Below are 25,255 nucleotides of genomic sequence, written 5' to 3' on the forward strand. Positions count from 1 at the left end.
TCCTTTTCTCCCTCTATACTTCCTCTCTAGGTGAACTCATCAGCTCTTTTGACCTCCATTATTATCTCTATGCTGATGATACTCAAAACTACCTTTCCACCCCTGATCTCTCTCCCTCTCTTCTGACTCTTATCTCCAACTGTCTCTCTACTATCTCTTCCTGGATGTCCCAGCAATTTCTTAAACTTAATATGTCTAAGACAGAGTTGATCTTCTTCCCACCCACATAACCTCACTTCCCACTATTTCTTTAATTATTGATGGCCTAACTATCTCATCTAGCCCCAAAGTGCGCTGTCTTGGAGTTATCCTGGACTCAAACCTCTCCTTCAAACCACATATCCAGAACCTTTCGCAGTCCTGTTATTTCCATCTCAAAAATATTTCCAAGATCAGACCCTATCTCACCCAGGATGCTACTAAAACCCTCATACACTCACTGGTCATCTCCAGATTGGACTACTGAAACTTCCTCCTATCTGGCATCCCCAAATCCCATCTCTCTCCTCTCCAGTCTGTCCTTAATGCTGCTGCATGGCTTATCTTCCTCTCCAAATGCTCTACATCTGCCTCCCCTCTCCTACAAGCCCTCCACTGGCTCTCCTTCCCTTTCAGAACCCAATTTAAGGTTCTCACGCTCACTTACAAAGCCCTCACCCAATTTTCTCCCATTTACATCTCTGATCTCATCTACCTTCACTCTCCTGTCTGCTCTCTTTGTTCAACTAATGCACACCGCCTTTCATGCCAACTGATTACTTCCTCCCACTCCCGCTTCCAAGACTTTGCCCGTGCTGCTCCCCACCTTTGGAACTCTCTCCCACTCCCCATCAGACTCTCCACCTCTTTGCAATCCTTCAAACGGGCTCTCAAGACCCACTACTTCATCAAAGCCTTCCAGCTATCATCCTAACTCACTGCTATATGCTCCTTCCTCCCTGTCTACCCCATCTGTGTCAAACCTGTTTGTCTGCCCCTCCCTTTTAGAATGTAAGCGCTTACGAGTAGGGCCGTCTACCCTTTTGTGCTTCTCCCTACTGTAGTTTCATCTACTTTTTACTCACCACTAGGGCACCTAACACTTGCTTATGTTCTGTTGCTTATCTAGGTGTTATGGTCGCTAATGTAGCAATATATATTATCCATGTCCTGGTCCTGTATTGTATTGTTCTGTAAGTCACTGGTCAACAATTTGTTTATGTACTTTGTAAGGCGCTGCGGAACACTTGTGGCGCCATATAAGTAAGTGATAATAATAATAATAATAATAATTCCAGTTTCACTGTCTTTCAGTCCTTTATCTTCATTACTGACATTTCTCTTATAAACACCATGACTTAGGAGCCTATTCATTAACACATAAAATTTGATGGAGGTAATTCAGTTTAGAACTCGCATGGAGTTCTACCTAATTACCGTAGGAATTCATCATTCCTCCTCCCCATAAGTATCTATTCCGAAAAGCTGTCATTTTTGCGATGACAGCATTTTGGGAAATAGATACTTTTCCCTACCTAGTCCTACCTTACCGCAGCTGGAATCAGTGCTGCGCAAGCACCGTTACATCCGTAAAAGCAGCACATGCGCAGCACTGTCTACAGCTGCGGTAATTTTGTCAACCCCCCAAACCCTGCCTCCCTCCGCTCATCTCTCCCGTCACCCACTTACCTGGCCGCTGCAGTTGCCTCAGGCTTCGCATGCTGTGCTGACACTGTGTTCTCCCGGCAGAACACAGTAAAGTTTAGAAAAAAAAATAAAGTTTTTTTTTTACAAACTTTACTGTGTTCTGCCGGGAGAACACAGTGTCAGCACAGCAAACGGAGCCTGAGAAGCGAGCAGAGTGTCGGAGGCAGCTGGCAGAGGACCTGCCCAGCTGACAGCAGGTAAGTGTAACCTGCTATACGCCACCTGACAGTGGCATATAGTAACACCATCAGCTTCCGAAAATACATAATTTTCGGAATTTGATGAATAGCATAATTTCCATATCCCCATACTAATGTATGGGGAGTGTGGAAATTAACGCAGGGGGACTTAGCAAGGAGATGTCAGTGATATCTCCTGTGTTAAGTGTCTTCATGAATACTAAAATAACGGTAATTAAGGAAAATGTCCTTAAAAACTTTATTTTAGTGTTGATGAATAGGCGCCATAGACTGTTACAATCACCATGACTGAGTCCCTGTGACAGCTATGAAAGCGTAATGCAACACAAGACACAAAAAACAGGCTCATTAAGTACATAAAGCCTACTCTGATTGCTATTGATGTACTGGTCTCTCTAGCAACAGCAGCATTCGCTCTAGCTACTGTACATCTCAACCCTTTGATCACATAAAGGTGTATTTTACCTAGTGTCCCAATTTGTTGGACATCTGAGTTTCCCAAATAATAGACCATGGGTTTGGAGAAACTTGATTCCTGGGACCAAGATATGTGGTGCACAAAGTACCATCTTATACTTTAGCCAGGCTTTCTGCTTATGTAATAGATTACAAAATAGTAAAGGTTCTTAATCAATAGCCTCTAGAGAGCCTTCCCTTGGGAAGAGGGCCCAGATTCCATCCAAATCACAGAAACAAGCAAGCCACAATCTGCACCTTTGTGCAGAAATCTCAGATAGTATACCTTCCTATCAGAGCCGTAACTAGACTTTTTGGTGTCCGTTGCCCAAGAGAGCATTGGCGCGCCCCCCTGCCCCCCCCCCTCCATTTATTAAATAGGGACAAGATAGTTCACCTGAAAAAGGCCATGGCTGCATGGGGAAGGGCCAGGGAAGAGCTAGGGGAGGCCAGGATATGCTGGGGATAAAATAAGAGGAAAATACAAGTGAGAATGCTAATAAACAGGAAAATTGACAGGCCCAAACAGCGCCCCCTGCCCTGCCGGGCCCTGTGCCATGGCACCTGTCGCACTACCCTAGTTACGGCCCTGCTTCCTATGTACAGATAGGTAAAGCCCTGACAGATCTTCACTCACAGGTTACTAGTGCATACATATCCACTTTAACCAATTTTTCCATCCAGAAGCTCCTAACTGGAAAGTGTGAGGTGTTGAGGCGTGGTGCCGCAAACAGCTTCATCTAAGCCCTAGCCCCCACCGTGAAATGACACAATTTGCTGCAGTGGGAGCAGGTCTATAAAGATGTGATTAGTCATGTATAATGTTTTAAAGCCCTCAAAATGCCCATCACTGGATGCATGAGACTGGTCTACTCTCTCAGGAGTGCAGGAGGCTCATCAAAATGGATGAGTATTTTGACATTAGGAATAGTAAAGCACGGTTACAAGCAGGGGCAGAACTATGGGAGACAATGGACGCGCCTGCCGCCGGGCTCCAGCACTGAAGGGGCACCTCCCTCCATTGGCCACAACATATTCATCCCACTTAGGGTTGTAACTATGTACGCGGAGTGTACCGTCACGGCCGCCCAATACATGGCACCTCTTCCCGGGACCTAAGAAGCCACCATACACTAGTGGATAGCTCCATATCAGACCATCAGCTGCCGCCTTTGTCTATCTATAGCCTGTCCCTACTCATTGCTGTCACTGCTCCTCAACAGCTTCTAATGTCAGTGTGACACGTCCAGCACCCCCCTCCCCCACAACTCTCTGTCTCGCTCCTCCCTGGCAGCAGCCTTAGCCGCTCAGACCCGTGCAGCAGTTCTGGCGCATCTCCTCACCAACAACTCCCTGTCCCACTGTGGCTTTCCTCTCCATCAGGAGGACTCTGAGCCTAATGCTAATTGCACCATACAGGTCACTATCTTACCTGTGACTGATGCATACAGATGTGTCTACATACATCTATCCTCCATGCAACACATAATGAGTGAGCGCAGAGTGACTCAGTAGCGCCGAGCATGTTTTTGTGAAAATTTTTCCCTTCAAGCGAGTTTTATTCGCATAGTGATGCACAAGCAGCTTCTGCTGATTAAAATGATCTGCGGCATGCCTATATTCTGTGTGCAACTGCGGCTGTATCTGCATGCGAGATGCTGCATTACAGTGTCAGCGGTTGTGACAAGGGGGCGCACCAAATTATAACTTGACTTCGGGCATCTGCGATGAACTTACACCACTTGGTTACAAGAAATTCAATTGCTTTTCATTCAATAAGCTATGACAGCCAATTACAGTTCACTGAGGACGGAGTAATCATTACATTAGTAATGTGTAAAAAAGATCACACATGAAATAAAATGTGCATTTAAAATACAGCACATAAACAATACATAAAAATGTAATATACATGTATGTAAAGATAAATCTATGAGGGGTGTTGATGCAGAGTTGTGCATAGCAGAGGTCCATCTGTTTTATAAATGGATCTTTTGCACCTAGGGCTGATGCTAGTGTGCACTAATAATGATGATGGCCATGAAACCAAGCAAAAGGAAAAGGAATGAGCGGGTGTATACAGTAGATGCATATAACAGTACTGTATGCATTGTCTCCATGCACAGAATTCAGGTGCAATCAGCCCCATTATGTATGAGCATGTGGATAAATCATCTAGCGATAATATGTGTAAACACAGTACAAAGCAGACAAATATGAGATCTCAGTAGACTGCCATTATCCCCTTCTTCCCCTGAAGCACCTTCCCTCTGTACCCCTAGCACCTCTGCTCCATGAGGGACTGTGGGTCTGACTCAGAGATGTACGCTAATGCCATGACAGCTCCGAATATGTACGCAGCGGCTATGCGAGAATATACAAATGTCTCCGCCCCAAGGATGTGTATTGAGACCCCAACCAGTTACTATGCAAATCCAAGTAATTGTGAACAAAGACACAGCCACAGTGATAGATTGGTCTTCTGAGTAGTGATAAGGTCGTACTGAATGTATAGAATGTGTACTGAGATGCCGGAGCCATGTGATCTGCATACAGGATCACAGACAGAGGCTACGACCTGCCCCGAAAATAGTGGCTATACGTCTGCGTTTTTGTTACCAGTCCCCTGTAACCTCCCTGAAACAGTGCCTGTGTCAATCACCCTGCATGAAAAGAGTTACTGTGAGCGAGTGCATTAATGGACTCTGACACATGAGTTGTGTGACTAAGATGTCCAGTATGCCCAGATTGCCGATTATCGTTCAAGTGTAAACATAGGAATAGCGTACATCGCTGAGTGTGTGATTATGTCTAGATATATATCTATTTCATTAATTACATATATATATTTAATTAATTACATACATATAAGGGGGTGGTAGTCAGCATACCGGCAGATGTGATGCCGGCGGTCAAAACACCCGCACCGGAATCCCGACAGCAGTCCAGAATTCCGACCGCCAGCATCCCAAAGGTAAGTATCAGGGGTTAGGGGGAGGGTTAGGTTTAAGGTTAGGCTTAAAGGGAGGGTTAGGGTTAGGCACTAAGGGGGGAGGGTTAGGTTTAGGGTACAAGGAGGGGGAGGTTAGGTTTAGGCACTATGGGTTAGGTTCGGTTCAGGCACCGGGGAGCGAGGGTTAGCGAGAGTTAGGGGTAAGGGTTAGCGTACTAATCTATTGGGATTGCGCTGTTGGTATTCTGACCGCCGGCATCCCAACCACCGGGATCCCATACCCAACCCCATATAGAGTGATAGTAGCCCTGAGAGCCCTTTTTACCATTTACGCTGTAGTGCCACTTGGGATTTCAGCATTCTCACACTCTCACAGCATCACATCTCACTTTCTTGACAACCTCGCAGCACAGACCCTTAAACCTACCATTGTTATTGTTATGCCATTGTTATTGTATGTCATTATAGTGAACATTGGCCCTCATTCAGAGCCGTACGCTCTGAGCAGAGCGCACGCTCTGAATGAGGGCCGCCCTCCATAAAAATGGAGCGTCCTCCTGGACGCTCGTATAGCTGTGGGTCACCACCCACAGCCTATACGAGCGTGCATTTTGATGGCCGCGATGGTCGTGACAGCCGCTCGCGAGTGGGTCTGAATCAGGGCCATTGTCTGTTCTTCTGTGTGTCAATGGCAATTTTAAAGAAAGAAAGAAAAATCACAAATATTTGTCAATGATTTTCTGTTCACTATATGTAGGGACAGACATTAATTTGAAACAGTAAAATATATCTAAAATAGTTTACTTTGTTTTTTTATTACAAGGCTTTGATATATTATCTAATGCGATTATTCTCACCTCCTCAAAAGTGGATCTTTGTCTTGATAAGACGAACTTGTCAAGCTGGATAATTAGACTTTTTATTCCAGTGTGTTTTAAAAAGTTGTGATTATCAGTGATCACCTCATATTCTGTTCCCTTATAAATATAGAAAATAAAATCAGTTGAATGCTATGAAATGTATTACATGTGCACCAACAATATTCTAGTCTACACGTACTCTGATACTGTCACCTTTTTCTCATGTTGAATTTCAATAACTGAAGCACACACTTAAATATGGGAACAGATGGTGAGCAACCGCACTGATACAGGTAGGAAATATGTACTGTAGCTCACCTGTTGAGAAGTGTCAGGAACAAACAGTTCATAATCAAACAGTCCAGCGTCCGTAATTTTGCAGAGATCTATAGGCAGGAGTCAGGTGAAGCGAAGTCCAAAGCAAGCTCAGAGAACTGGTGCACAGTAAGGCAGATAATGTCAGGCAAAGATGAGGCAAAATGCAATCCAGGAACAAGGTTCGGTACATAACAGCAGCAAGTATTTAGTAGACACCAAAGAAGCATGCTTAGCCGAGTAGCAAGCCAGGTCTGTTCGTGATAGTTCAGTCAAGGAGCAGATATAGAAGTCAGTAAGCAAGCAAAAAGTCAGGACCCAGTTTCGCATAGTTCCCGGGGTGTGTAAACGTGCAGATTCACAGAACAATCACCTAGCATTGATTGCTATGATGAGATAACATTATAAAGTACTGTGCAGTTGCAGAAAATATTTTGGCTACTAACACATTAAAACTATTTGTTGTACATTATATTTATTTTATACTGTATTATTAGCCTGATTTGTGAGTCACACTGGACATTCACTAATCAGAGTGAGCGAGATCTCTACAAATTTAATGGAATAGTCTAAAAATCAAACTGCAGCAAGCTGCCAGATGCTTCACCAATGAATCAAGAGTCAGGGAGGGTAGGAGGGTAAGTAATTTAATTTGATTGCCCCCAGAGATCTTGGATTAAAATTTTACATATAATATAGTGGGAGAGGGGGATCTTAAATAATAAGTGAAGTTATTGTAAGGTTAATTAATATGTGCCATGTAGCTGAATATTTACTATGTAGTTTAGAAGGCAATTCTTCACATATATTTGGGAATATTGCTACCTGCACCTTACCACATTCAGACTATAGGAAAATGAAAATATCTGCTGATGGTTGTAGTGATTAGGAAACCATGACATCATTAGGTGATATTGGGGCCTATTTATCATAATTAGAACAGACCCATGAATGTGCAGAAGGGACCAGAACCGGCTGGTTAAGCTGTAACTCTCCTCTTACAGCTGACGGCCAGTATCAGTTAGTAAAATGCAACAAAATACAATATTTTTCCTATTGATGCAACTACTAAATAGACCTCAAATTCTAATTTCTATTTAATAAGTAGTCATTTTTAAATGTCTAGACCATTCACAGTTAGACTGTGATCTACATTACAGTTCCTTCGAGCATATTGGTTTTAGGGCTGTGAAAATTAAATATTTAAAAAAATTGGCTGCTGCTTTTTCAAAAAGGTATATTTATTTATAATTATTTGAGTTGTAGAAGCTCAGAAAGCCCATTGAAGACATATAACCGGGAGAGGCAGCCAGGTCAACACACCTCTTTAAATGCTTTATTAGTGAAATAATTAATTTGGTCAAATGAATGCTCTCTGCTTTACAGTTGTTTGAATTTGATCCAACGATATGGTGCTTAAAAGTGTCCAACGATCTATTGTTTGTCCTTAAAGGTTCCAGTGCATTGTGTGTGAGATTGGCACATCTTGCCTGCTGTAGGCAAGATCTGAAGATGCGATGTACAACCCACGGGGACGTGCATCGGCATCGTGAGTGGATACTCACGATTTGGACATATTTTACGCAATTTGTCATTCCGATGCTTCGAAATCGGGTGAATTGTGTAAAATATCGTCTAGTGTGTACGCACCTTAAAAGTTGCCAGACAGCTCCCGGGAAATGATCCCATCTTACATCATAAACCTATGTACTATGGTGGACATTTAGGCACACTTCTGCAAATCTAGGCACACTTCTGCAAATCTAAGCACACTGAAGGACCAATTTTGTGCTGCACTTTGACCAAATTGCATTTCATAATTGGCTTCCACTGTTTCCAGGAATCATAATAATAGAAGCCTTAGTTTCATTTTTAAATACAGCCAAACATTTGCTCCATCTTAACTTCTGTTCCTTCATATCACTGCTAACATACCATCTGCTCTATTTACTAAACTGAGAGTTTTTAGAAGTGGAGATGTCGCCCATAGCAACCAATCAGTTTCTAGCTATTATCTTCTAGAAGGTGCTAGTTAAATGTTAAGTAGAATCTGATTGGTTGCTAAGGGCAACATCTCCTCTTCTAAACACTCTCAGTTTAGTAAATATACCCTTATGTGTCTACTACCAAATGTTAATATACTGTAGATTCTTAGGTTTTCTAATAGTAATATTTTTAGAACTGGCTGCAGTTCCTTATTCTGCCCTCTCCTGCCACCCCATTATTCCACGCTCTCCGATATCTCTGTATCAAACTTGATATATAATTAAAAATAATTTTCCAACATTTCAAAAAACTTAACACCTTTGCAGTCTGCTGTACAGTATATCGACATAGGGGGATATTTATCAAAACTTCTAAGGTGGACAAATGGAGGGTGATGCTCATAGTAACCAATCATATTCTATCTTTTTATAGAATGTACAAGCTAATAGCTAGAATGTGATTGGTTGCTATGGCAAACACTTCCCTTTGACAACTTTAGAAGTCATATAGGGTAACAAGCAGGAGGCATATGTCCTCACACAGCTGGAGAGTCTGTGAACAATGAGTCTGTGAAAAATGCAGTTATTACATCACGGCTTATACAGAGTAGTCATTAGAACAGTGTTGGCTAACCTTGACACTCCAGCTGTTATGGAACTACATAACCCAGCATGCACTGCTACAGTTTTGCTATTAGGGCATGCTAAAACTGTGGCAGGGCATGCTGGGATATATAGTTCCACAACAGCTGGAGTGTCAAGGTTAGCCAACACTGCATTAGAAGGTGCATGGGAGGGGGCAGTTAGCTCACTGGGATAGAGGGGGCTAATATGTCTGTCTTTGCTTACACAGGGTGGACAGGGTAAATTAAGTGAGAGCATGCACAGGGTTAGACCCCCAGTTATGTCTGTCTGTACTCACAGAGTAAAGGGGCCTATCCATTTAACGACATGAAAGTTTTGACGTCCAGCATTCAGACTTTCATGTCGCTGAGGTGCGGGCACCGCACTGAAAGCCATTCACTGAACATCTTCAGTGCAGGAGCCCAACCTCCCTATCTATTAACATGCCGAACCTGACGACTGTCGTCAGGTTGACCGGCATGTTCGATAGATAGTCAGGGTCGGCAAGGACCCAGCGTGCAGGCGCATCACTTTAGAGGACCTTGGCCCTCATTCAGAGCCGTACGCTCTGAGCAGAGCGCACGTTCTGAATGAGGGCCGGGCTCCATGAAAATGGAGCGTCCTCCTGGACGCTCGTATAGCTGTGGGTCACCACCCACAGGCTATACGAGCGTGCATTGTGATGGCCGCGATGGTCGTGACCATCGCGACCATCGAAATTGCGAGCCGGAGCATGCGGTTGAGGTTTTCAACCGCAAGCTCCGGAGTGATTTTGGCTTTATCAGAGCCAAAATCACTCCCACTGACATCACTAGTGATGTCAGTGGGCCGGCTTCTGACGGGAGGCGTTCCCGTGGGAACGCCCCCGTCAGGGAGGCACGCCCCCGGCATGCCCACCAAAGGGGGCGTGCTGTCAATCAACATTGACAACACGCCCCCTTTGATCGGACACAACGAGCGAAGGACTTTCCTTCGCTCGTCGCGTCTGGCTCATGCGCACGACGGAGCTCCCTCCGTCGTGCGCATGCTCAGTCCATAACCTCGACCCACTTGCGAGCGGACAGCCGCTCGCGAGTGGGTCTGAATCAGGCCCTTTGTCCTTCGAGTATTTATTCTGCTCTGTGCAAGGCATGTGGTCTGGGGGCTGGCTCTGATATGGAGGGGCTTCAGCACTTGCAATCAGGATTCACAGATGGAACTGACTGGCATATACAGTAGATGGCAAGAGACATAGTTTGTGGGGACTCTGAGGCATATAAAGGGGAATGAGAGGGCTCTGGCATATAAGGGGCATGTGGCGGCTTAGGGGTTTAGGGCCTGGTTCAGCAAGGATTGCAATTGCAAAGTTATCACGCAGGCAGCTTTGCAATAAGGCAGAGGCGTTCAAGGGCTTGCGTGTGACTACGCAGGACCAATTCTGCACGCTTGCATGCGTAGATTCCCAATAATCGGGAATCTGTGATCAGCAGTGAACTTGCGGCACTGCTGAATCAGGCCCTTAGCTTGACATATTAATTGCATTTCTCCCAGAGTTGCCGACTTCTAGCTCCCTCCTTCCGGGAGGGAGCTGTCGGGCGTCCTCAGCAGGGGGGCGTGCCACGTCAAAAGGTGGCGTGGCCCAGAAAATGCCTCGACAATGGGGGCGGGGCATGGGTATGACAGCACGATCGCGTCATCGCGGCCCCGCCCCCTCTTCACAATGCCGAGATAAATGGCATTGTGAAGCAGGGGGTGGGGCCACGATGACGCGATTCAGCGCGAATTGCGTCACCCCCCCCCCCGCTGCTGGGGATTATACTGTATTCGCGGGGGGGGGCGGCAAATAGATCGCCGGGGACCGGGAGGCTTGCCTACCTTTCCGGGAGGCCGGGAGCGGCACCCGATTTTCGGGAGGCTCCCGACCAAATCGGGAGGGTAGGCAAGTATGATTTCTCCTAATGTATATTAATACTTTTCCCACTGAAGATCCAAGAAGGGACCAGGAGGGGACTTCCCCCTAGCACAGATAGTAATAATCATTGTATTGTGTCTTTCTTTGTTATACCATAATCCTAAACACACTCTAATGGTGCGTACACACGGTAATGTTAAAATGTACGATTTGAATAACAATATCGATCATATCGTTATCGTTCAAATCGTGCATTTTTTGGCCTCTTTCAACCCACCAACGACCTGCGATGCGCGGGCACGTATGGGCGATTACAATATCGCCCGTGCATGGAGGCCAACCTGGTCGATATCGACCAGGTTACTATAGGGACCCGCGATCAACAGTTGATCGCGGTCGTTGGCTATCGTTGGTGGGTTGGTGGTGTGCTGGATGATCGATATCTATAATCCAACACTCCAGGAATTTGCAGGGAGATCATACAGTGATATCGTTATCGCTGTACATCGTCCCGTGTGTATGCACCTTAAGCTTCTTGAGCAGGGACCTTTTTCTTATGTTTATGTATATGCCTGTCAATGTGCTAGTGTTTATTTATAATGCATAATTAATTATCCCTGTGGTTGAACTGTTGTAAAGCTCTGTATAAATAAACTTATACATACTTAAGTTAAACAAAATAGGAATGCGTACCTTTTGTGCCAGGATTGATGTATGCAGGACTGGTAATATGTATGATGTAAAGATTCTTTCTTCTGGAACCATGGATAAGGAGTCCTAAAAGTGAGCAAACAACATTTTCTTTGTTTAGTGCCAGCAGCAAACATGTTATATGTTATTAGTCATTGGTAACAGCAGGAAAAGGGACGTAGTTTGGTATTGGATGCCTCTGAGAAGAGGGATAGACTATTTATGCAAATTCTGTAGAAGCATCGCTAACCTCCTAATTTTAGGACTGTTTCAGTGTCCCGTACTCTTTGAATGTGCTCTGCTGATTGTAAATCAACTTTTATACACTTACATCCTTAACACAAAGACAGAGGGTAACAGAATGGGGTGTTGGCAGGAGGATACACAGCAAAATGAGGTACAGTATGGTACTAAGCTGACTGAGGAGGGGGAAACATATGTTGCATGCCATAATACTTTCCATGTGTACATAGAAAATATTCAAAGCAAGCTTCACAGAAAAGGTGGAGAGTTTTGGAACAATGGATGGTTCATCTATTTGGTATGGATTCAGTATACAATGGAGCAAGCACATTGGATTCCAACGTAATGATCTCTTGCAGGGGCTCCAGTCTTATCTTTCTTGCTGCAGTATTCCATTATAAGGACATTATAAGAGGCTGCCCTTTGATTGTTGCAGATGAAGGCCGTTTGGAATTTAATGATCAATGTGTGACCATATTCTCTAACTTTTATGTGGATGTACAGAAAAACAGTGCAAACTCTGGACCTCATTCAGAGCTGCTCGCAAAATGCGAGTGCTCCCCAGTGGGTGTGGGATTCTTCTTTGTAGGCAAGAAGGACAGAACTTTGTGACCTTGCATTGATTATCAAGGACTCAACAGGGTCACCATTAAGAAATCTTAACCGTTGCCACTTATTTCAATCCTGTTTGATCAGCTCTGGGATGCCACCATCTTCTCCAAGATAGATCTGCACGTTGCTTATAATCTCATCTGGATCAAAGATAGAGATGAATGGAAGACAGCATTTAACACGCACTCAGGACACTACAATTACCTTATAATGGTGTTCGACCTGGCCAATGATCCTGCAGTCTTTCAAGACTATATCAGTGACATTCTATGAGAGTTCCTGGGTCATTTCGTGGTTGTCTACCTAGGTGACATCATGATCTATTCGCCTTCTCTTGAGAAACACCATGCCCATGTTACCAGGTACTGCAAAAGTTATAGGAGAACCACCTTTCTGCCAAACTTGAGAAGCGTGAATTTGAAAAGACTGAAGTATCATTCCTGGGCTATGTCATCAATCCCAGTGGGTTTGCCATGGATCCAGGTAAACTCAAGTTCGTGCTGGAATGGACCAAACCCACCAATCTGAAGGCCATTCACAGCTTCATTGTGTTTGCCAACTATTACCACAGATTTATTCGGTCATTTACCATTGTGCAGTTGACAAAGAAAGATACTGTCCATTGATCTCCAGCAGCTATCCAGGCCTTCCATAGCATGAGGCTGACAGGTGAACAAGCCCGACTGTGGTGAAACGTGCGTACTGTCTCTCTGACACTTCCCCGCTGCAGGGGGAGAGTGTTTGTGGCAGGCTCCTTTGAGATGGATTCTCTTCAAGTCAGGTATTTCTCTTTCAGGTGGGTCGCGACTTACCCCGATGGCGCATCCGGCTCCTGCAATACTTTAAGTGACAGGGCCCGTCTACCACCATACACGGATGCCCCACGACTCCTTTTTGCTTCCAACAGTGCTGCCGTGTGTTCCTCTCTCATCCCAGGTCCGCTCAATATGAAGACCTGGGAAAGCAGAAGGAACCGGACCTTCACACCGTATCTAACCATTTATCTGTCCTTTTTGAACCTTCTTGGTTCTTGCTGCCAGCTCATTTATGAATAGCAGTGTTCATGTATTTTCCCCAATTGTTTTTCCATGAAATATAAATAATAATCACAGGAGACAGGGGCTGCAACATTGTATACATGACTAGATGTGTCATTTATTTATTTTCTTATTATTTATTTCTAATACATGATACTGAATGCTGGCATTTATGGTTGAGAGAAAGGCAGAGATAAAACAAACTCTCTCATATAACAAAAGTATATTGATAATATATCTGTCCTGTATGTACTGTATATACTATATCTGCAACATTTATCACATTAAAATTTTTAGAAGCATTATAGGTGTTTAAATTCTAATTTATGTGTATGTTTATGTGTATGTTGGTTGCATACTACATAAATGAATTAATGAATAAAGGGAGTGAATGTATTAACTGCTAAACCTGCCTATTTTACCCATTAGGAGATACATTGTTAATGATTAAATATGATCACCACAAGGTAATTATTTCATATACAACTACAGAATGTCTAATATGATATTTATGTGTGCTTATTGATGGATATGATATTTTTGTGTGCTTATTGATGGGTGACTATTATATTTTCATAATCAAAGTCAAAATAATCCCCAATCTCTTTAAAGAGGGAACCGATTAAAAGTGATGTTGTAATTATGTATATTTCCTGATATCAATTATATCAATTCATTTGTTATAAAAGAGTGCCCCTCAACGGAATCACTTGCTGCACATTGGCCAAGGCCAATGGAAAGTTTGTTCTGAGTACTTCCATAACATCAAGACAGCCTTCATATCATCATTCGTCCTTCGGCACCCAGACCCAACATTGCCGTTTGTGGTGGAGGTAGATGCTTCTGAGGCAGGAGTGGGTGCTGGCCTATCTCAAAAGGACCCTTGGGGCTCTAAACTTCATCCATCTGCCTTTTTATCCAGAAAGTTCTCCCCAGCAGAGGTTAATCATGAGGTCGGCAATCGAAAGCTTTTAGTCGTTAAATGTGCCTTTGAAGACTGGAGACATTGGTTGGAGGGTGCTAAACTTCTCGTCACTGTCTACACCAGGGATGGGGAACCTCAGTCCCGGGGGCCGTATAAGGCCCTTGGTATCATTTGGTTTAGGCCCTCGGAGCATTTCTCTGCTAGCCTCATCTGGCTAGCAGGGTGCCCAGAATGGCACCCTGCAGCCAGAATCTATGCAGCAGTGCCACCAGGAGCATTCTTAGGACCCTTTTGATGGTACACAACTGCCCTTACAGCTCCCCGGGGGAACCTCTGGATGCTCCAACCTTTTGTAACCATAAGCTTTGAAGTGATTACTTAAAAATAAACAACACAGTAGGTGTCTGCGCTGATGTCAATACAATACTTAAAAATAAAACCTAACTTCTGGTGGGGGCGGGGCATCTGGAATGACCGCTTCTTAGACGATCTCCCAATAGAGGCTTACAGAAATTGCACTAATCCTCTTAAATTTGGCCACATTAGCACTCACCAACTACTCCATCGGGTGGCTGAATTACAGTGGACTCTTTAGATGAAGTCTCGGGCTCAGGGCATTTAATTTTACACTGGAATCCAGCCACTATGAGAGGTGGCTTACATGACCGCCAAGGATTTTGGCGCAAACTTTAGCGTGGACGCTGAGATGTCAGGTTGCGGCCTGGGATCGGCCGCTACTCACCTCCGCGCCGACGTCCTTGGGCTTAGGTGTTCAGTCACTGGGAGTGGAGGTGAGTGGTGTCTGAGTATTCTCCCCGGGGTCTGCTCGGGCTTCTGTGAATGCGTCCTGGTTTCCGGGGTGCCGGGCATGGGCGCAGCCATGTTGGTCCATATCACCTGATTAGTTTCTCCCAATGGTAGTCCTGTGGTCACTCAGCTGATCCTCTAATCCAATGACCAGCTACCCAGGGGTATTTAAGTCTGACTCCAGGAACAGGAAACTGCTGTTCAACTTCGCTGTCCCAGTGACTGTAAGACTCACCAGTGTTGCTTTGTGTTATTGCCTTCAGAGTGTTGCTTCAGTCTACTCACAGTTTTCCAGTGTTGCCTGTATTAGCTTCCATGCTAACTTTCAGTCTGAGGGGTAAATTTACTAAGATTCGAGAAGGTCCCGATTTTCAAAGTGATTTATCTCGCTGGAATTCGCCCAAATTTGGGTGATTTAATCCCTTTTGTTTACTAAATTTACCAACAGGCGATTTGAGGCTAAACGAGTTTGTCGATGGTGAAGCAGAATGAAATATCTCTCCCAAGTAACTCGTTTTGCAGGAGATTAGTCACCCGAGATTGCAGTGTTTTTGCTCTGCAAATCTCTCCGGAGCTAGCAGCCAGCACATATCAGTGAGATATGTGCTTGCTGCTTGTGTTTTAACCCTTGTAAAAATTAGACTTTTTTTTTTTTTTTAAATTACGTGAGGTCCCCCCCCAAAACACTAACCAGCCCCGGGCTTGCCAGCCTGTCCAGGTTCTTAACATTACAGGGAAAAAAATGTGTAGGGATCCCCTGTAATGTAAGAACCAGCACAAGGCTGCAGGGACAGAGCTGGTTTTAAATATACGGAGAAAAAAAATGATGTGAGTTCCACCGTATATTTTAAACCAGCCCTGGACCCTTTCTAACTGGGGGCTGATGCCACAGCCAGGGGTGCCCTTTCACCGGGCCCCCCAGCCGCAGCATCAGCCCTGACCATTAGTCAGCCCAGACCAGGGATCCATGGGGAGTTGGTGACCCCCCAATAAAGGGGTCACCCTCTCCAGGGCATCCCTGGCCTAGGCTGATAGCCCGGGGCTATCCCCACCACCCCTGGGTGGGGGGTGGCGGGTTGATTGTGTTTGGTGTAGTGTAAAAAAAAGATGTATCATCATTGTCTTTACAGTAGAAGTACAGGTCCCAGCAAGCCTCCCCCGCATGCTGGTACTTGGAGAACCACAAGTACCAGCATGTGGGGCATTAAGGGCCCACTGGTACCTGTACTTCACCTGTAAAGAAATGGTTAAAAAAACACACAACACACCTGTAAAATAAAGCTTTATTACATACATACATACTCACCTGTTTCCAGATGTTCACGTCCACTTGTCAACGTAAAGTATTGGAATTACCTGTAAAAAAAGATCCAATACTCACCTTTCTGTCCCATGATGTTCTCCGCAGAAATCCAAGACGGGACCCGGATACAATGTAATAGCATGTTACTGCATGCTGTTACACTGCACTACTGTCTGCTCGTGGGAACGAGCAGACTTCAGTCGCGTGCCGCCGGCCAATCAGCGGCGGCTAACATTAGCGGCCGCTCATTGGCTAAGCCCACGTGGGTCCCAGCCAATGAGCGGCCGCTAATGTTAGCCGCCGCTGATTGGCCGGCAGCACGCGACTGAAGTCTGCTCGTTCCCACAAGCAGACAGTAGCGCAGTGTAACAGCATGCAGTAACATGCTGTTACATTGTATCCGGGGCCCGTCTTGAATTTCTGCGGTGAACATCGTGGTACAGAAAGGTGAGTATTTGATCTTTTTTTACAGGTAATTCCAATAGGATACTTTACGTTGACAAGTGGACGTGAACATCTGGAAACAGGTGAGTATGTGTGTGTAATAAAGCTTTATTTTACAGGTGTGTTGTGTGTTTTTTTAACCATTTCTTTACAGGTGAAGTACAGGTACCAGCGGGCCCTTAATGCCCCACATGCTGGTACTTGTGGTTCTCCAAGTACCAGCATGCAGGGGAGGCTTGCTGGGACCTGTAGTTCCACTGTAAAGACAATAATTATACATCTATTTTTACACTTCACCTAACACAATCAACCCGCCACCCACCATGTATGTAACTAATACCTTTGAATCTCTATTATCATGTAGGATTTAAGTATTTTTTGTTGATTTTGCAGCAGTGTGCTGGTGGGCAAATCCCTTTTTTCTGTGTTCAGTGTAACCACGCCCTTTACAAGCACCTGTGCTATGTCATTAAGCTGATATGAGCGACCACCAAACTTTTGTTTTTAAATTATTAGTTACTCTCAGCTGGACTTTTAGCAAATCTCCAGTACATGCCTGTGTACACTTCTCTCTGTGGGGTAAATTTACTAAGTTGGGAGTTCTATTTAAGAAGTGATGTTGCCCATAGCAAACAATCAGATTCTACTTCTCATTTATCTAGCACCTTCTAGAATATAATACCTGGAATCTGATTGGTTGCTATGGGCAACAACACTTCTTAATAGAACTCCCATCTTAGTAAATTTACCCCGTGTCTCTCTGTGCAAATCAGCACCTGAATTCAGTACATTTCCCTTTGTTCTCAAGCAAGCTTGCAACCAGTGTTCAAGTACTCCGTTCATCACCAGTTTTTAAGTATTCCATTCATGACCAGTGTTCAAGTACTCCATTCATGACCAGTGTTTAAGTATTCCATTCATCACCAGTGTTCAAGTATTCCATTCATCACCAGTGTTCAAGTACTCCGTTCATCACCAGTGTTCAAGTATTCCGTTCATCACCAGTATCCAAGTATTGGTGCATCTCCAGTGTTCTAGTATTAATTTCTACTCCTGTGTTCCAGTATTATCTTTACTCCAGTGTCAAAGTATCAATTCATTTAATATATTTCCGGTCTTTCTGCCATTCCCAGGTACCTGTCCAGAGGGCCGCGACCTGCCCACTTGGTGCAGCAAAACCCATATCCCAACTGAAGGGGTCACTGGTGAAGACCCCCAAGTGGGTTAGACTCCATGCCTCTGGGCAGGTCTAGTCAAACCTGGGTTTGGCCACAATAGGGGGACCTTGCTGTCACTCACCTGCTTATTCACCAGCCACCCTATCCTATGGCTTCTCCTCTACGATTAGTGACAGTTTGAACAGCCTAAACAAGCAGGCCACTGTGTTTCAGGGTGAAGTAGGTTTTCAGGATTTACTCTTTCATGTCACCGCACAGGAGGCAGCCCAGCAACTCATGGGTCAAAAGTTACAGGAAATTTCTTCTCAGTTGAAATCCATTCATTCCGTTATTGTTCCTATGTTTCCAGCTTCACTTCAATCCTTTTCTGATTGTACTACCCAACCTTCCAGTAGTCCCCTGGCATCTGAACCCTCCAATTTCTGTACTCCAGTGCAGATTACTAGTTTCTACCAACTTCTTGTGCAACTTCAAGAACTCCTCCCTACATTTTTCCAAATATTTCCCAAGCTGTCTAGTGCCGTTCCTGTTTCTACTGAGCCACCTGTGCTTCCACTCTTACGAGGAAAAGTCAGCCTTCGTAGATTCCCACGTCCAAAGCTTACTGAGGCAGAACGACAGCGATGCCGGGAACTTTTTCTTTGTTTATGTTGTGGAAAGGCGGATCACTTTATTAAGGACTGTCTCCTTCATCAACCCAGTAAGGATAATTACAGTAAGACTTATTATGACAAGACTCTCTGGGCCTGATTCAGATCTGCTGAGCGCTTGCAAGCGGGTCGATTTCGGCCCAGTGCACATGCGCACGAGGGAGCCGGCTCTGTCGTGCGCATGCGCGAGACCCTGATAGCGATTGCCAAGCCGTCGCTCCGGGTCTCGCTACAAAGGGGGCATGCTGTCGATGGTGAGTGACAGCACGCCCCCTTTGATGGGCGTGCCGGGGGCATGGCTGCCCAGACTGAGGCGTTCCCATGGGAACGCCTACTGTCTGGGGCCGGCCCCACTGACATCACAAGTGATGTTAGTGGGAGTGCTCTCGGCTCTGATAGAGCCGAAAGCACTCCAGGGCTTGGGGCAACGAGACCCTACCACAACGGTCTTGTCGCAAGCCCGATGGTCGCGATGGTCTTGACCATCGCGAACATCTTTTTGGCTGCTCGCTATAGCTGTGGGTGGTCACCCACAGCTATGCGAGCGGCCAGGAGGCCGCTAAAAAAAAAACAGGGACAGCCCTGATTCAGAGCGAGTGCGCTGTCAGAGCGTCCGGCTCTGAATCAGGGCCTCTGTTCCAGCCCGCAGCCTTCTGCAGATTCTCTAACTTCTGCTCTGGGTAAGGAGGTGATGTCATCTCCACAGGATAAGGTTCGAAATTACAATTGGGGTCCTGTTACAAGACGCTTCCACTCTTATCTTGGGAAGTTAGGCAGCATATTCCAACTGCCTAAAGTTAGTATACAGTATCTCCTCCAGTCTGTTCCAGCCTCAGTCTGGGTAAAGCTTCTTCTAGATCTAACTCCGGTGATGATTGTGCTTCTCTCAGTTTCTTTAAGACGTCAGTTTCTTTGGCCATGAGAGAAAAATCTGATTTAAACGTTTTAGAGGAGACATCTGAGCTGACATCTTCTGTGGACAAATCCGTTCAGTTAACTCCAGGAAACATTCCTGTGTCTTCACCATCAAAGGGGGTTTCTAGTTGCTTACCCCAGAAGGAAGTCTCAAGCTTCTCACCCCAAGAGGAAGTGTCTGAAGTTGTACCCCAGGAAGGGTTTCAATTGTCTTACCCCAGGAGGGGTCTTTTGGTGTTATACCCCAGGAGGAGTTTTTGTATCGTACCCCAGGAGGGGGTCTCAAGGTTCTCATACTCACAGGGCATTTCAAGTCTCATACCCCAGGAGGGAGTCCCCGTTCCAAGTTTCATACCCTAGGAGGGGGTTTTCATTTCGAGTTGTTCGAGTGTTGTACCCCAAAAGGGAATTTCAAGTCTCACACCCCAGACGGAGCTTTTGAGTGACATGCGGCAGGAGGGGGTCTCAAGTTTTTCTCCCCAAAAGGGCGTTTCAAGTCTCACACCCCAGCAGAGGGTTTAAAGTCTCGTACCCCAGGAGGGAGTCTCCATTTCTAATTTCATACCCCAGGAGAGGGTCACAAGTTTCACACCCCAGGAGGGGGCCTTCATTTCGAGTTTCACGCCCCAGGAAGGGGTCTTCGTTTCGAGTTTTTCTCTCCAGGAGGGGGCCTTCATTTCAAGTTTCATATGCCAGGAGTGGGTTACAAGTTTCACGCCCCAGGAGGGGTTCTCAGTTTTGAGTTTCACACCTCAGGATGAGATTTCTAGTCTCGTGCCCCAGGGGGGGTTCCTAGTGTTATACTTCAGGTAAAGTCTTCAAGTGCCATTCTACAGGAGGGGTCTTCAAGTGTTTTACCCCTGGAGGGTGCCATTCCCCAAGAAAGGATTTCGAGTGTCATGCCCCAGAAGGAGGTTTCAAGTGACTTGTCCTTTCCAGTCTGTATGTACACTTCGTCTGAAGTATCCATTTTTCAGAAAGGAAAGGGTTCTAAGTTAAGGACCAAGAAAATTTCATTCTCTTCATCAGATCTTCTCCTGAAGTCAAAACTAGTTCAACAGCTAAAGCTTTCAACGCCAAGCAGATTCCCCTAGGTGCAGATAAATGCTTGGAAGGTTTAATAGTCGTGTTTACAGGAGTTTTGGAGTCCATAACGAAAAACTAAGCGAAGACATTATTAGAAGGCTATGGAGGCAAAGTCTTTGAGAATATTAGTAATAAAATCAATTACCTAATCATGGGACGTGATGGTGAAGAGTCCAAGAGGAAGAAAGCAAACGGCTTAGGGACTAAAATTATAGATGAAGACTGCTTATTTGAATTAATAAATACCAAATCCAATTCTCCTGAATCTCATTCTGGTTCTTCTGTAGAGATGAGTAAGGGGCTTCAATCAAGTTTAGTTGAGTCACCCAATCTTCAGTCTAAAGAATCTCTAGGTGGTATTGTCTGTAAAGACAATTCTGTAACTCAGGACTCATCTGACGCATTGGTGCCTATAGTCTTTGATGGAGAAGTGCCCCAATACACTGCATTACTTAAGTATTATGACACACTAATGAGAACTGATCTGTCTTGTGGTATCACTTCCGCCAACCTTATCAAGTTTCTCATTTTGAACTTCAGAGGAAGAGCTTTGGAGTGGGCTAACCCACTTATTGAGTCCAAGGATCCAATCATAAAAGATGTGATGGCATTCAGTACGGCTCGAATTAAAGAATTTACTCCTGTGGATCCGTATTCGATGACCTTTTCTGACAAAGGTTTTAGTTTGACTTCACCACTTTCAGATATCAAACTAAGATGTACCACAATACTCCCGTTTCAAGACAATATGGTACAGGAGTTATCAGTCCGGAAGAAGGGAACATCATTTCATACTAGATATCAGCTCAAGATTGGTAAATCTACAAAGTCCTCTTATTGAGTCTGAAATTTTTTTTTTGGTGTCTCAAAGTTTTGAGTTCTTGAAGATATCTGAGATTTTAGAAGATTTTTTCAAGTTTTTCTCGTGTCTCAAGTTTCAAGTTTTTTGGAAGTTTTCTTGCATTTCTGGAATTTGTATGCCAGAAAAGAAACCAGGGAATGAGCGACCTGTTAAGATGGCAGCCCATTGGCCTGTGAATCCGACTGTCACCCCTCCTCAAGGAAATGCCACTAGAGATGCCAGGGTCATTTGCTTTGAGTGCAGAGAGCCAGGTCATATAAGGTGGGACTGTCCCAGAAAAACAGAGCCTATGGAAAGTGGGGTTGCTAGTATGGGCGCTACGTACCCCGCTTTTTGCATGATGGAACCCCTGGATTCCAGATCCCCCATTAAAATGGGAAACTGTGTTACTGAATGGCCAAGAGCTCCCAGCTATTGTAGACTCAGGGAGTGGGCTAACCTTGTTTTCAGACGCTGTCCTGCCCAGGCCAGTGGAAAAGGTGCCAGGGTTAGTTGAAGTACTCTGCATTCATGGATCCAAAAAATACTTTAACAGAGTGCGAGTGAGCCTCAAAGCCTATAAAGAGGCATGCTTATGAGGTGGTCGCTGTGGTTGGTCCTTAGCTTCCCCTATCCTATCATATTGGGATGCAATTTCCCAGGATTTGTTAGCTCTTAAAGGAACCACAGAGACAACGCCAATGTAAAGACACCAAGACCCTACCTCCGAAAAGGGAGAAGAGTGGAAAAGCATGGCCAGTCCTCTTGAGAGAGCGAACCTCAATGCAATTAATGTCTGAGGAAAGAAATCCGCAACACTTTGCACGGTTACAGCCAAAAACAATGTCAGGATCTGGCCTGGGATCGGCCTTTACTCACCACTGGACTGGTGTCTTTAGGCTCCGAGTTATTCAGACGTCAGTGGTAGAGGTGGGTTATGTTGAGGATTCTCCCCGGGGTCTGGAAGGACATTCATGCATGCGTCCTGACTCCTGGGTTTGCAGGCATGGGCGCAGCCATGTTGGTTCATCTCACCTGACCAGTTTCCTCCAATGGCAGTCCTGCTAATGTCCCAGCTGATCTCAGGATCCAATGACCAGCTGCCTAGGGGTATTTAGGTCCGACTCCTGCAATAGGAAGTTGCTGTTCAACATCGCTGCATGACTGCACATACTGTAGTCATTCCCTGTGACAACCGTATCCTGTTCCAGTGGCTGTATTACTACTCTGTGTTCCTGTCTTCCTGTGTTTCTTCTGTGTCCTCCGTTTATCCACCTTGTGTTCACCACGAGTTCTTCCTATGTAACTCACTTGCACTACTGTGGATTCCTTTCCTGTGTTTCCGTACCACTTCCGTTCTTCTGTTAGTGTGTCCGGAGACGCACTTTAGTGTACAAATACACACTCCTGTGTATGGATCTCGTCATCTGCCAGTGCGTCCGGAGTCGCACCTTAGTGTGCAAATACACACTCCTGTGTACGAATCTCATCATCTGCCAGTGCGTCTGGAGCCGCTCCTTAGTGTACATAATACACATACCTGTGTACTAATCTCAAGTCTTCTGCCAGTGTGTCTGGAGTCGCACCTTAGTGTACAAATATACATTCCTGTGTGTAAATCTCGTTATCTGCCAGTGCATCCGGAGTCGCATCTTAGTGTACAAACACACACTCCTGTGTATGAATCTCCTCATCTGCCAGTGCGTCAGGAGCCGCTCCTTAGTGTACAAAATACACATACCTATGTACTAATTTCAAGTCTTCTGTCAGTGTGTCCGGAGCAGCAACTTAGTGTACAAAATACACATACCTGTGTACTAATCTCAAGTCATCCGCCAGTGTGTCCGAAGCCTTAGAGTATAAAATACACATCCTTATGTACTTCATCCCTACGTTCTATACAAGTCCTGTCTGCTCTCCCAGTGTGCCCCCAAGTGGCATATTTGTATACTGTGTTTCAGTCCTTTCCATTCCCTTGTGCTACTCCCAGTGTTCCCTGTGTTAGCCGTCTTCAGTATATTACTCTCTCGTCACTCCCAGGTACCTGTCCAGAGGGCCGCGACCTGCTCACTTGCTGCGGCAAAAACCATATCCCTATTGTAGGGGTCACTGGAGAAAACCACCAGGGGAGTTAGACTCCGCGCATCTGGGCAGGTCTCGCCACACCTGGGTTTGACCGCAATTGGGAGACTTAGTCTATAACTCCCGTCATTTCCCTGCAAGTATCCAAAACCCCTCGGTTTCTAACCTCATCAGAGGTAGTCACAGTACCAGGTTGTGACACACAAATATTTGCAGAGGTGTCATACCCAATACAGATGTTGCCATGGATGTGCTGGAAACCGCCACACCTCAGGTTCCTAGGGGCCGCTCTAGTTTGCCTGGCCCTACAGAAGTTCCGCAGGCAGACACCTTGTCAGCAAAACAGCAAAAAGAAGCGAAAGCCTTAGTTTGCAATAATCACGATGCGTTTTCTTCCCTGCCAGGGCACACTGCCTTAATAGAGCACAAGAGAAATACACCTGAAGGAGTGGGCGTAAAGCAGTGACCAAATCGCATTCCGGAGGCACCCATTGACGTCACTGCCTCCTGTCCTCCTGCTGCCATTCACATACCTGCTTTTACGGAGAAGCCCTTAGAGCTGACCGACTGTAGAGATACAGACAGCTGAAGCCGCAGTGCACGGAGCGCTCATCTCCAGACACATCTTGGATCTTTTACATACTTTCTTTGAAAAATGATATGCTGGTCAGATTGTAGATCTAGATATTCATAATAGCATATTATGGGAGGCTCATCTTCTGTAGGAAGGCTATATCCTTTGACTATGTGTCACTGCAAACTCCTATAGAACACACGGCTTCTCAATCAGGAATGGGACAGTGGCTTGTCCACTTTCCTACTCATTCTACCCAGGATCTCCTACGATTTCTCAATACTGCCTGTAAGCTACTGTCCTTGAGTATGTATCAATAATTGTTTTACAATGTGATTCACAGAACTTATCTTGCTCCAAATAGACAATACCTTATGGGATTGTCTTCATCATACTGTTGTCCCAAATGTAATAACCAGGTGGCAGACTTATATAATTCTTTTTGGGATTGCCCAATAATTACAGGATTTTGGTTGAGGGTGAAACAGGATGCAGAAAAAGTATGTTGATTAATTATGTCCCCTTCACATCAGAATGGGCTATATTTGGATTTCCTCCTAAATCTCAATGGGTCACTAAGGGCAGAAAAAAACTTTTGTTGGCTTTAAGCTCTACAGCCAAGAAGACCATACTTCAGATTTAGGTTAATCAAGATCCTTCTATATTTAATTTATACAAAGAAAAACTATCATATTTTTAGGATGAATGGGGTTGAAACCATGTTTGAGAAAGAGAAATGAATGGGAGGCTTTTTTGATGTTTGGGAGAGTTATATAGGAACTCTGCCTAATACGATGCAGAGAAAGATACATGATTGTTTACACCTGACATCTTGGTGTGGGTTGAGATTGTTGGAAGGGGACCCTCCAATTGCATTTGCTGACCTTCTGCGGGAATG

At 45.1% G+C, this 25,255-nt stretch overlaps 1 protein-coding gene across 3 annotated transcripts in view; it reads right to left on the bottom strand.

Moving 5' to 3' along the window:
• The window catches only part of LOC148501331 (uncharacterized), a 276,950-nt gene that overhangs the window by 95,342 nt on the left and 156,353 nt on the right, over positions 1 to 25,255 (bottom strand). For all 3 annotated transcript variants that reach the window (XM_088450639.1, XM_088450638.1, XM_088450640.1), the window contains 2 exons: positions 11,664 to 11,747; positions 6,153 to 6,272 (listed from right to left, as the gene is read on the bottom strand). In XM_088450639.1, coding sequence (XP_088306765.1) covers positions 6,153 to 6,272; positions 11,664 to 11,747 — 204 coding nt within the window. The remainder of the gene's footprint in view (positions 1 to 6,152; positions 6,273 to 11,663; positions 11,748 to 25,255) is intronic.

The sequence above is a fragment of the Taudactylus pleione genome, unplaced genomic scaffold (assembly GCF_031769625.1).
Source record: "Taudactylus pleione unplaced genomic scaffold, aTauple2 ptg000520l, whole genome shotgun sequence".
In the NCBI taxonomy this organism is placed as follows: Eukaryota; Metazoa; Chordata; class Amphibia; order Anura; family Myobatrachidae; genus Taudactylus; species Taudactylus pleione.